Raw genomic sequence first — 13,898 nt, 5'->3', positions numbered from 1 at the left:
CCTGCTAGCATGCAATCCCCGCACTGTATCATTTAAGGAGAGTGAGCACTCTGTCGTGTTTTTATAGGTCCCTAGCCCATGCACAATCCAAGAGAGGAGTTTACAAGATCCAGGCTTACTTATTATTACATTAATGTGTGTAGTTAGAGCAGTGCACCCTTCCTTGTGACATGACAGCAACCAACCTGGAAGGTAACAAAACAAGCAAGAGAACTAAAGAACCTAACAACCTCCCCCCGGGACAAGTAGGACTAACCCACACCATCATACATGTCCAAAGAGATCAATGTGTCAAGACATACACCATCGGTATCTATCCCCAAGGAGAAACTCAGCACTGAAGAGAACCGCTCCTCCCAGTCACACACAACAGGAAAACAACCTCATACACATAATACAAAATGAAGAACATCCCTTGAAAAACACTGGTGCTCCATACAATCTGTCACACCCACTGGGCACTCACGATTCCCGGGAAGGGCAGATCATGTGCATGCATACAAACATCCTCTACATTAGCATGCTTAAAACTGCTTCCAGCTTCCATCAGCGGCACCAGCCAGGGCCGCCATCAGTGCCTCCATCAGACATTGCCAATCAAGCTCCTCCCCACAGTACAAATAGGAACAGCCGCATGGAGTTCCCCGCAATCAGAGAAACAACACACAATCATTCAAGGTGGCACTGTATCAACATCAACATCAGTTTTTTGAGTAAGAGCATCCAAGGTTTCTCCTTTCAGCGATGGCTCACTCAGCAATGTCTCCGGCACCGGCTCACCCACCGTGGCATCCATGGTGCCATCGCCCCGAATCGCATTACGTTCAGTGCCCCCGTAGCTTTGTTGCCACCCCAGGTGCGGGCAAGGATGCCTGCACCCACGTTGCCCACTTCAAGTATGAAAGAGCTCTGCCTCACTCAAGCAGAGCACTAAGGGACCAGTTGACATGTCTTACCAGGATCACACATCCTCAGAGCGTGCAAGGAAATGTGATTTTACCACTGCAATTACATGATGTTTAGTTGGGTAGAGGAGATCATTTTGACTTCCATTGCTGTTCTTGAATGCAAGGAATGACGTGTGCAGCTCAGGCACCCTCCGCAAATGCAGTACTCTAGCGATAAGGGCCCTCCGGGAGCACTCGGGGGAGGGACCAGCGCCAACTCTCTATGTGCCCTCTCCACCACAAAAAGTTACATAAGCCCCTAGGACGTAGATTGAGCTGCACCCAATGCTCCAAGAAGTGCTCCCCTGATTGGATCTCCACTCTCTCCCGGAAGCCCAGTAGGTGCACATTTTTCCTATGTGAATGACCCTCAGTATCCTCCACTCTACCCTCCAAGGTGTTGGGGACCTCCGTCAATCGGGAGACCTGTTGCTTGAGTTTTCATACCTCCATCTGCAGGGAAGCAATGTTGGATTCTACTTTATCCACCTTATCTGTCACTTTGTGGAGGTCCACTCTCATTAGATTACCTTCAATGGGCACCCCCACAATTTGACCCTCAAGAGCAACTCTGGAGCCCTGAATCGCCTCTAGGAGGGCAGCGCTCTCGCTCTCATCCTGGCACTCCTACCAAGTGATTATGTGGGTGGTCTGGTGAGGGTTGGTGTATTGGGTAGTTGTATTCCCCTGCTGCTGTCTATGGGACCTGTCCTTCCCCATATTTCAATTGTGGGGGTGCAATCAGTAGGTATCAATCACCCAACCCAGTCCAGGAGGCAATGTCCCCTGTTGACTGTTCAGGCAGTTAGTAGCAGTCAGAAGGCAGAAGGGCTGCAGCACAAGGCTATGTGGCCATGTATACCACAGCTTCCCAAGTGAGCATGATCAAAGCAGTATGTGGCCAGGGACTAAGCACAATTCCACTGCAGGCTTGTCTCAACATCTCCCGGAGGTCCCAATCACTCAGGGGTTGGAGAGAGGGCCAGGCCACAGCTACTCAGCAGTACAAAAGTTCTCCAGCACAGACGCAGACCAGGGACATGCCTTAATACTCAAAAGATATGGGTGAATCCAGAAGGCGAGCCAGTGACCACAAGTCTGGGTCCCACCTACTCCAGGACACATGAAGAGTCCAAGGGTCCCAAGTGTCCCATACGGACATGATAGTCAGGTGCCCCGTGACCTCTTACGTAGCAGGATAACCAGGTCGGTCGAGGGCTCACTCACCACCAGGTTACACCCACGCCTGTCACCATTTAGTGTATGACTTACCAGGCCAGCACCTTCAGCATGCCTTCTCTCGCCGCTTTAGTCTTCACCATATCCTGATTCCCGCAGGGTCTCCTCAAAACGACCTTACAGGGCATATGGCAGTTACGCTTCAGGCCCATTCTGTAGAGGTTCACCCAGTTGAGGGGCACATAATCCCCACTGCCTGCGTCATCCTCCAGCTGTCAGAGCAGCCACAGAACCAAACGTGTTGCTCCTCTTAGGCGAGAGTAGCGCACTCCCAGCCTCTGCATGGCTGCAACTCACCCCTGCTGTGTGCCACTCAGGCTCTTGCTCCACAAGGCATTCAGCAGTCCCCCTCCAGGGCCGAGTTTATTGGGCCTTCAACTCCCCACTGCCCATGAGGGAGGTGGAAGGGCTCGTCACTCAGTTGGGCCCCCTATTGAGGCCCAAAGAAATACCTGACCCCCCAGAAGCCGAGATGCCCTCCAGGTCACAGCGTCAGCAGGCAAGGGAGGTGCAGCTTCTCCAGGAAATCAAGATATCCGCGGGGGCCCCTCTTCAGGATACTCAAAGGCTACCGGGCAGAGTATTTCCCGGCATCAGTTCCTTCCAGTCTAGGAGGATGAACACAGTCAGCCCTCCGGCCATGGAGTCAGCCAATGTCGTCGGGTCAGAAGCCCAAGGGCCACAGACATCCACGGAGGCCTCAACAGTGACTGGCGAGGATCCTTGCGGCACAGTGTCAGCTTCCTTTGGCGGCTCCCTCCTGGTCTAAGGGAGTGTGGCATCAGTAGGCCCCGAGCCGCGTTGTCAGTCGCATCTGCTCTGCCTCCCGGCATGCTCCTCAGGTGCAGTCACAAATTCGTCGGCGCTCTCCCCACACAAAAAGCAGACATGGGGAAGAGAAATCACTGCATTGCTGGGCAGATTTTATGCGTAGTGTAGCAAGAAGACGAAGGATTCAGTGATGGTTTGACGGAGCTCCCTTGATGCACGTCCTGTGGCCATCTTCATTGGGCACGCATCCAATAAAACAGATAGGTTAAGATATAATTATCAATTTGCATAACACAACTTAAAAAGTGGCTCAAAGTGAAAACTACATTTAAATAACACTTTTCTCTCAAATGTTTTTTTTTAATCTCTACCTGTAGTACCACAACTTAAAAAAACCTATCTTTAAAAAGAAACAATGAAGATTCATTAAAACATACAGTCAAGTAAAATATGATCAATTGTACATTTTTCTTCTATCGAGCAGCAGGAAAATCCTCTATTAAAGTGTAATTAATTCTCTGTTGATGGATTTGAAAAATACAGGTTACAGCCAATCCTAACTTCAACAATCCTAAAGGTCAAGCGACACTTGACCTTGTTAGGTAGGTCGCTCCCCCACCACACAGCTCTGCCTGTGTGTCCTGACCCTGCTCCAGCTGCCACTGCTCAGACGTTGAGGCCCTCCTCCACCCGCAGGCTACCACCTGTGCCTCATCCCTGGTGGCCAGTGGAAGGCCTTAGGTTTGTATCACTGTCGCTGTCTTTCCCTGTACTGCCCTTACTGTCTTCTGGTGTCTGTGACCGCTGTTGTCTGTCTACCCCCTGTGCCTGCTCTCAACTCCGGATGGACCCACACCTGCTTCAAAGCTGCCCCGAAACGCACACAGGGTCCCTTCACCTGCCAGAACTGCAGCTACACCAGCCTCAGAGCCGCCAAACCACCTGCCAAGAAAGGCCACAATCACCTCCGATGCATCCTACTGAACACCAGCTCCACACGCAAACATGCCGTCAAGCTCTGGGACCTGCTCAACACTTCATCCCCGGGTGTCGCCTTCCTGACAGAGACCTGGATGAACAACTCCTCTACACCCAACATCGCCATTGCCATCCCAGACGGCTACAAGATCACCCGCAGAGACCGCACCAACGGAGTCGGAGGAGGAATCGCCATCGTCCACAAGAACAGCATCAGGGTCTCGACCAGCACCGACGACACACTCAGCACCGCCAAACACATGCATTTCCAGATCCACACGGGCCCCAACTCCGCCCTCAGAGACACCCTCATCTACAGACCTCCTGGACTCCGACCCCAGACCTCCACAGACCTGAACTTTCACCTTGAAAACAACAATGACAGCAACTCCACCACCCTGATTGATACCTCGCCAACCTCGGACTGAGGCAACTAGTCACAACGCCTGCCCACTCCGCCAGCCACACGCGCGACCCTGTCTTCTCCTCAAGCTCCCACGTCTCCTTCAGCCACACTACCGAACTCCTCTGGAACGACCACCACTGCATCTACTTCACCTACCAGAAACCCACCACTCACCATTGCACCCAACAGATCCCTCGCCGCTGCTGGAGCAAAATCAACAAAGACCAACGACTAACCTCGCTCTCAGCCCACCACCGAACCCTCCAACTCCGACGACGCTGCCCACAGCCTCAGAAGCTGGATCTACGACTGCGCCAACACCCTCGCCCCGCTGAAGAAACCCTCCTACAGAGACAGCGGCAAGAGGGCCAGCTGGTTCACCCCAGAACTCCTAGCCTCCAAGCGAGCCTGCCGCAAACTAGAGAATATATGGCACAGTGAGCAGACTCTGGATAGCCATGCAGCCCAGAAGGACGACATCCGCAACCACCATCACCTCATCAGGACTGCAAAGAGGACCTCCTTCAAAGACCGCCTCAACAACAATGCACACAATAGCAAGGAGCTCTTCAACATCGTGAAGGAACTTTCCAACCCCAGCTCCAACAACAATAACATCCCGCCATCGCAAGTCCTGTGCGACTCCCTCGCCACGTTTTTCCACCGCAAGATAGCAGACATCACGACATCTTCAACACTCAGAGAAACCCAACAGACATCAACACAACCGACTCTCCGCACATCATCGACCACGACCCCCTGCTAGCCTGGGCCAACGTGAGCATCGATGACACCATCAGACCAATTCCCGCACCTCATCTACAACAAAGACAGAAGCTCCATCGCACACCATCTGCGCAATGTCATCAATCTCTCCCTCAAGACCGCGACCTTCTCAGAGAGCTGGAAACACGCCGAGATCAACGCCCTACTAAAAAAACTCAAGGCGGACCCAAGGACCTCAAGAACTTCCGGCCCATCTCTCTGCTTCCGTTCCCGGCCAAGGTCATCGAGAAGATAGTCAACAGACAACTAACCCGATACCGCGAAGAAAAAAGAATCCTGTCCCTTCTCGGTCAGGGTTCCGCAGCAACCACAGCACCGAGACTGCCCAAATTGCCTCCACCAACGACATCAGGACCCTGCTGGACAACGGTGAGACTGCGGCCCTCATCTCCTGGACCTCTCCACCGCCTTTGACATCGTCTGCCACCGCACACTACACGCACGCCTCCACACCGTAGGGATCCGAGACAAGGCTCTGGAATGGACCACCTCCTTCCTCTCCGGCAGAACCAAGAGCGTCCGTCTCCCCCCATTCCGATCCAAAGCAGCGTACCCCAGGGAACTTCCCTCAGCCCGACACTGTTCAACCTCTACATGGCCCCGCTCGCACACGTCGCCCGACAGCATGACCTCAACATAATCTCCTACGCCGATGACACTCAACTGATCCTCTCCCTCACCAAGGACCCCATCACCGCCAAATCCAACCTCCACAAAGATCCTTCTACCACCTCGCCGTCAAGACCTGGAACACCCTCCCACTGAGCCTCCGCCAGACCCAAGACCTGCTGACCTTCAGGAGGCTACTCAAGACCTGGCTGTTTGACCAGTAGCGCCCCCCGCTCCCAGCGCCTTGAGACCCTGGCAGGTATGTAGCACGCTCTACAATTGATCGATTGATTGATTGATTGAAATATTTCTTGTTGCATATTAGCATCTCGTAGTTTGTCTAGATATGGGAACATTTAATCATCCTCAGCCCAGTTGTGCCTGAACAAAGAAGTTGACTCGTTTGAGGCTCCATACTGAAAATCCCTGATTTTGAAACATTGTTAATTTTCAGATTCTGGTCTGTTTTAGAGCATGTTAAAGGCAAGGAAGGATCATTATTTCAACACTCATTGCTCTCATCAGTTTTCTTGCTCTTTTATCACATTTTAGTTTCCTTTTTAATATTTCTTTAATACAAGAGAGTGGTATCTTATTTTCAGAAGATTATAGCAATTTGTTACAAATTTGCTAGGTTTGTAGAGCAACTTGATCATGCAAAGCAGTCTGGTTTAATTCTAACCTGAAAGCTTGGGCTATTGCTGCTGTAGAAAGATGAAGCAATTGTTTTATGCAATAGTTCTCCACAACCACCAATGAGGACTTACCATTTAAACTTACTAGCTCAGCACCATATAAAACTTAGGGTAGAACCTTTGCTTTATATGCCTTCATAATTGGAGAAGACGACAGGCCACCATACTCTTTATTGAATTTATGTAATCCTCCAGTTTATGCCAATGCTCATACCTCACATTGATGATCTAACCATTTTAAATTTTACAAACATAACCCATAAATATTTAGATACTGCCACTTTTCTCAATTTGAACTTTCTCCATGAATCATGTAAAATTACTATGTTTTTAACCAAATACCAATGTTTTGGATCTATCTAGGTTAATTGTTGGATTTGTTTTTGGGTATACTTTTTAAATGGATGCATGACGTTACAACACATACTTTTACAACGCATACCTTTACAACGCATTTTTTACAACTCAACATCCATTACAATGCATTCCATTACAATGCATGCCATTACAACAAATATTTTTAAACTACCTTTACAACGCATTCCATTACAACGCATGCTACCTTTACAACGCATACCATTACAACGCATAATATTACATTGCATGTTTGGTAAGTATTGGATAGTGTAGGGGTAAAAATTATTATTCTAACTCCAGGGGCTGCAACAGTAGGGTAAGTGTTGGATAGTGTAGGGGTAATAATTACTATCCTAACTCCAGGGGGTGCAACAGTAGGGGTAAGTGTTGGATAGTGTAGGGGTAGAAATTACTATTCTAACTCCAGGGGGTGCAACAGTAGGGTAAGTGTTGGATGGTAATGTTATGCATTGTAATGGTATGCGTTGTAATGACTGCGTTGTAATGACATGCGTTGTAGTGGTATGCGTTGTAGTGTCATGCGTTGTAATGGTTGCGTTGTAAAGACATGCGTAGTAATGGATGTTGCGTTGTAAAAGTTTCATTGTAATGGTAGTGCGTAGTAAAAGTTGCTTTGTAAAGGTTGTTTCCCTTTTTAAATACATTTAGTTTTCTTTGAAGACCTATATATGTGCCATCTGTGATCACCAGGTCCTCAGCATTTAACAAGCAAAAGGCATAAATATCACCCCACCTTTGGTGAGCATGAGATGGTTTGTGCTAACACCAAATGGAGATCAGCCAAAAATTGGGGAAAAAAGCAGAGTGGGTAATTCACACCCCTGCCGTAACCTTTTATAGATTGTGATTTTTCTGAGCAGAAAACCTCTTGATCAATTCTAGCCGTTGCCCAATTCCCTGAGATAATGTTTTTCTTAATATTGCCAGTTTGCCACTGGGAATTTCCGTTTTGATCAGTTTTGTCTTACTATCACAGACTACTGAGTCAAATTCAGCTTTAAAATCAACAAAATAGCAGAAAAGGTTCCTCCTCTGATTAGTTGATTTTTCTGTCATTGCTCAGAGGCTAAAGCAGGGATCATTGGTCGAGTGGTCTTTCCTGAAGACACCCTGTTCTATGGAGTCTTGGTTTTTGTCCTTAACCCATTATTTTTAGGCTAACATGATTGTCTTTAATGAGACTTTTGCTCCTATAGTTATTAAGCTGAACAAGCAGCTACCAGTCTATATTTGATTTAATAACAGCAGCTGGTAGATTATCTGGACCAGTCGCTCTTGTTAAATTTAGCGAAATTATAGTTTACTTTATTGTGTCAAACATGAATAAGTCAAACATTGAAGAATCACATTGACAATCCAAAAACTGCCCCAACTATACACTGACAAAGCAGAAATTATTAACAGCATATTTTGCCTTTAGTCAGGGTGTGCAATCTTTATTTGAGTCTGTAACTTTTCACTAAAAACTCCTTTAGAGTGAAAATTGCCATTTCCATCTTTTCTCCCTTTATTGTCAGGGAAACAACCTTTACAACGTAGTCATCACATCGCACCACATTTACAACGCAGTCATTACATCGCAACATCCTTTACAATGCATGTCACTACGAGACAACCATTACATTGCATGTCACTACAATGCATGACATTACAACGCATGACACTACAATGCAGGCATTACATCCCATGTCATTACAACGCATACCATTACAACGCATAGTACCCCTACACTATCCAACACTTACCCTACTTGTGCACCCCCTGGATTTAGAATAGTAATTTTTACCCCCACACTATCCACCACTTCCCTTACTGTTGTACCCTGTGGAGTTAGAATAGTAATTTTTACCCCTACACTATCCAACACTTACCCTACTATTGCACCCCTGGAGTTAGAATAGTAATATTTACCCCTACACTATCCAACACTTACCTTAAATGCAATGTAATGGCATCCGATGTACATGTATGCATTGTAAGGGATGTTGCGGTGTAAAAACTGCGTTGTAAGGGCATACATTGAAAATGTATGCGTTGTAACGTCATACATCCTTATTGTCATTAGAAATTAAACAAAACAAAGAGATATTATAAAACAGTAATTGTATTCATTTATAGCAGGAACATTTACAAATAGTTTGTTCTTGCTTAAGGCTTACAGAGATTTATATTGTACTCATGAATTACATATCTAACTATATAGTGATTTGTATAAGTAATGAGAGAGAGTTCTGATGACAGTCATTCTTTTTCTAATTCCACACAGATTTGCAAGTATCCAGCGGATCAGACATTTGTAAGTATTTTTTGTAGTGATAGGATATTGTCTATGTGTTTGCAACAGACTGTAACTTAAAATAGGTCTGCTGAATATTTTAAATATATCCTTCCTCTTCTATACACTCCTTTTAATTTGGTTATTACCCAATATTTCTTTCTTTCTCATGCAAAAATCTAACTATTTCGTTTTCTCCTACTCCTGTCTCATCTCACTGAACTGACCCTCTAGGGATAAATGTACAACTAGATTAGGATGTCTTTTTGCCAGTCAAAGGTAGGGGGTACTTTAACTTATAAATTCAACTGCTATTAAGATTGCAGTAGCCTAAGTTATGTGCAAATAAAAACAGTAAATATCTGGCTCCATCTTCAATTTGATAATTTTAGAGCCTTAATCTCAATTCATTATAATGTATCCCTGTTTTGTGGCACTACTTTTTGGTTTATAGTTAAAATGTAATTATTTCTGAAATATTTTCCAAGCATTCAGAGCAACCTGAACAAACTATATTAAAGTTCAAATCTGCCCGTTTCCCATCCATAAATAGTTTGCAGATAGATACTTATATTTAACTTTAAATTTGAGGAAGCAGTTTGTTCCATTAACATTGCTCTATGGTTATCTGCTCATGTTTCATGTTTTCTAAGTGGCTTTCCCTGTGTGGAAAAAGTAATCTGTGTCTCTTCCTGGGTGCTATCTTGGTGATGGATTACTACTGTTGTAAAAAATCTGTTTCACAGCCCCCTTCCTATCAGATTAGATAGTGGGTGAGCATTAAGAATTCATAACTCAATGTGTTTAATGACACACAACACTTTCTTTATATGTCTTATCCTTTGCTCAATAAAATAATCAGCATTATAATCTTGATAGAATCTCCTCACCTTATTACCTGTGCCAGAACCAGGATTGGAGTTAAAACCCTACATTGGGATAGGATTACACACTATTTAGGACTAATGACTATTAACAGAGTTGTTTTCCTCTATAAAATCATTTTAATATTCAATCCTTGAGGAGATGGTTATCGAGGGTTACTCAAATTTACATTTATATCTACATTTTCTATAAATAGCATTTGCATATGGATATATATATATATAGATATATATATATATATATATATATCATTTCAAAATGACCCTTTTGCCACGATGCGCCCAACTGCGGGTGCTCTGCAGAGGGGCCGGATCCTAGCCCATTCAATCAATTCCATCCAAAAATTGCGGCACACAGATAGGGTAATATCACCAAAATCTTTATTTACTCCACGCTCGGACCAACGCGTTTAAGCCTAGCAAAGGCTTTGTTCACGGTAAGTGAGCATGTTTCTATGTCTACTATTTATCACAGTTAGCTATGAGGGTGCTTTCTGGGACTAGTAGTTCATTGCAAAATACAAATACAAAAATAAACAAAATATTTGCGCATTGGGACGCTGCTGTAACATTTTTCACTGTTTTAAATTGCACAGATTACTTAGATCAAATTCTAGTCGCTGCTTAGTTCGCGCTTCATTAAGTAAATACATAAATTACATCGCTACCATGTGGAGCTGAACAGCCACATTTTCAATGAAATTGACCCGGTATAGTTCCCTTTATAAGCAATGATTATGTGTACGTGTACTTGCAAGTTATGGTTTAGGTTCATATAGTCAGGGTATACTACCCGGTTAGATAATGGTTGTCGACTCTGCATAGTCCAATCAGTTCAATTCAATTGATAAATTATTCAAGATGCACGTAAAGCTCCTCATCAAAATTCCTCCCTTTCGGTACCTTGGTATATGCACTTAAACCATAACTTGCAAGTACACGTACACATAATCATTGCTTATAAAGGGTACTATACCCGGTCAATTTCATTGAAAATTAGGCTGTTAACTCTATATGGTAGCGATGTAATTTATGTATTTACTGATGAAGCGTGAACTAGGCAGCGACTAGAATTTGATCTAAGCAATCTGTGCAATTTAAAACAGTGAAAAATGTTACAACAGCGTCCCCAATGCGCAAATATTTTGTTTAATTTTGTATTTGTATTTTGCAATGAACTACTAGTCCCAGAAAGCACCCTAATAGCTAACTGTGATAAATAGTAGACATAGAAACATGCCCACTTACCGTGAACAAAGCCTTTGCTAGGCTGAAATGCGTTGGTCCGAGCGTGGAGTAAATAAAGATTTTGGTGATATTACCCTATCTGTGTTCTGCAATTTTTGGATGGAATATATATATACAGATATCAGTGATGTCATTTAAGATGTCCTCAGTGATGTCATCAGTGATGTCATTTGAGATGTCATCAGTGATATCAGTGATATCATCAGTGATGTCACTGACCATGTCATGAATGATGTAATATGTGACATCATCAGCAGTGGATTGCGGGCGCGCGAGTTCTAGTGAGTCCAACTAACTATAACGTGGGAATTTCAATGGTTTTGTATGAGTAAAATGTTCAGCTAACTATAACTGGTGTGAAACCTATGGTTTTTTCAGTGAATTTCAAAGGTTTTTTAAATGCTAATTCCTAACTATAACGATTGTGAAACCTATGTTTTTTTAGTGAATTTCAAAGGTTTTTTAAATGCTAATTCCTAACTATAACGATTGTGAAACCTATGGTTTTTTCAGTGAATTTCAAAGGTTTTTTAAAAGCAAATTCCTTGCTATATCGAGTTTGTAACCTACGATTTTTAAAGTGAATTATTAAGTTTTTTTAGCAGCTGTTTTTTATAACTATTAATTATTTTATTTATTTATTTATTTATTTTTTCTAAAATTTATTTTTCAATTTATTTTTCATGTGTTTTTTTTATCATTTTGTCTCGGAGTGCTGAGGGTGTGCGCACCGGTAAGCTCACCCGAGAGCGCTATTCCCGCGTGCGGAAAAAAAAGTATGTATTTAAAATACAAAATAATGCAAGACATTCAGTGGCATACTTATAAAAGTAGTATTTCTGATTTTAAATACCCATATTTTAACTTTAAACGCATTTCCGAAAAGCTAGCAAAATGTCATTCAGGCGCGCCGCGGAAGCGCCCGCGTAAGCGCCTACGTTCGTGCCGCGTAAGCGCCCCCGGAAGCGCTTCGGTGCACGCAGCGTAAGCGCGTCAAGTCATGTGACCTTAAAATAACACTTTTCATTGGTTGTTAACAGTTTTTTTTTACAACTAATGAAAACCCCATCCATTTCCTTCACTACCTCTTTCACTTTGGAGAGAGCAAGACCTATTCCCTTCTGTTCTTCAATTCTTTAGAAAGAATGGCTGCAAGACCACCAAGCAGCAGTGAGGACTCTGATGAGTTTCTTCAAGAGGACCCTCCTCAGCCAAAAGTGAAGGAGCACTTCATTTGGAAATTTTTTACCATTCCACCAGGAGAGAAAAAGGTAAATGCTCCAAAGGTGGAGTGCAAAATTTGCCATACTGTTCTTTCAAGGGGTGACCCCAGAAGAAAATGTAGTTTTGGAAACTCCACGATGATAAGGCATGTGCAAAGGAGGCACCCCCAGAACTATGCCCGGTAGAGTGTCAGGGACCTGGCACGTAATCCCCCGAGAGATGGTGCCTCAATTTCCACCGGAGGAGCAACAACATCCGTGAGAGGAAGACCAGTTGACTTAATTCCAAATATTCAACCTGTTTTTACGGACATCACAATTAAGTGTAAGCAGTGTGACGAACTGCTTTGTTACGGAGAGCAGAGTATTCTGCTAATTGTACGTAAAATGGAAGAACTTCGCTGCCCTCCTCAGCCCTCATTTTTCCCCTTTTATTTGCTCCTGTTGAGCAGTTTGGCATTCCCTATTTTTGTTTTTGTTCTGAAAAAAATACCCAAAATTTTTAAAGACGTTCGGAAAAAGTAACAAAAAAAATAAAACCTAAAAAAGAAGAAAAAAACAGTTCTTTTTAGAACTACCTCCAATTCTCCAAAAAGAGCTGTATTCTTTACAAATTCAAAAGGAGTGAGTGAAGTGGAGTGCAGTGAGAGAGGAAAGGAAAATGAGTGAGGGAGCAAAGAAAGGGACGAGAGGGGAAGGGAAGTGAAGTAGGGGGATTGAAAGAAGGTGAGTGTGGGAGGTTAGTGAGGGGAAGGGGAGTGAACAAGGGGAATGAGGATAAGTGAGGAAAGCGGAGTAAGGGAACGGGGGTGAAGAAGGGTAAGAGAAGAGCAGTGAGGTTGAGGAAAGAGTGGTGATAGAGAGTGGATAAAGGCAAGTGAGCGTGAGACAAGGGGAGTGAGGGAGTGAGGAGACAGAGGAAGTGAAAGAAAGAGTGAGAGAAGAGGACTGAGTGAGGGAGCAAAGAAAGATAAGTGAGGGAGTGTGGCTGAGTTATAGGGAGTGAGCGTAACAGAAGAGGAGTGAGAGACTAAGAGGACGGAGAGAATGGGGGTAACAGAGAGAGAGTGAGGGAAGGGGAGTGAGTAAGTAAGAGGACAGAGGGATTGAGAGAAGGAGTTACTGAAGTGGAGCAAGGAGAGTAATAGAAGGGAAAAGAGTGAAGGAGCGAAGGAAGGGAAGAGACAAGAAGGGAAGTAAAACAGGAGAGCTGAAAGAAAGTGAGTGTGGGAGTGTGGCTGAGTTATAGGGAGTGGGCGTGACAGAAGAGGAGTGAGAGACTAAGAGGACGGAGAGAATGAGGCTAACAGAGAGAGAATGAGGGACGGGAAGTGTAGAAGTAAGAGGACAAAGGGAGTAAGAGAAGGAGTTAGTGAAGTGGAGTAAGGAGAGTAACAGAAGGGAAAAGAGTGAAGCAGTGAAGGAAGGAAAGAGACAGGAAGGGAAGTAAAACAGGAGA

General features: G+C 44.4%; 1 protein-coding gene across 1 annotated transcript in view; it reads left to right on the top strand.

The window, feature by feature from the left end:
- The window catches only part of LOC144824276 (zona pellucida-like domain-containing protein 1), a 260,372-nt gene that overhangs the window by 197,740 nt on the left and 48,734 nt on the right, over window positions 1-13,898 (top strand). Inside the window, exon 9 of the mRNA XM_078683407.1 lies at window positions 9,076-9,105. Within this exon, the coding sequence (XP_078539533.1) occupies window positions 9,076-9,105 (30 nt within the window). The remainder of the gene's footprint in view (window positions 1-9,075; window positions 9,106-13,898) is intronic.

This window comes from Lissotriton helveticus, chromosome 3_1 (genome assembly GCF_964261635.1).
Source record: "Lissotriton helveticus chromosome 3_1, aLisHel1.1, whole genome shotgun sequence".
NCBI lineage: Eukaryota > Metazoa > Chordata > Amphibia > Caudata > Salamandridae > Lissotriton > Lissotriton helveticus.
Note: the sequence above shows the minus strand (reverse complement) of the source record. Positions and strands in the feature narration are given on the sequence as shown.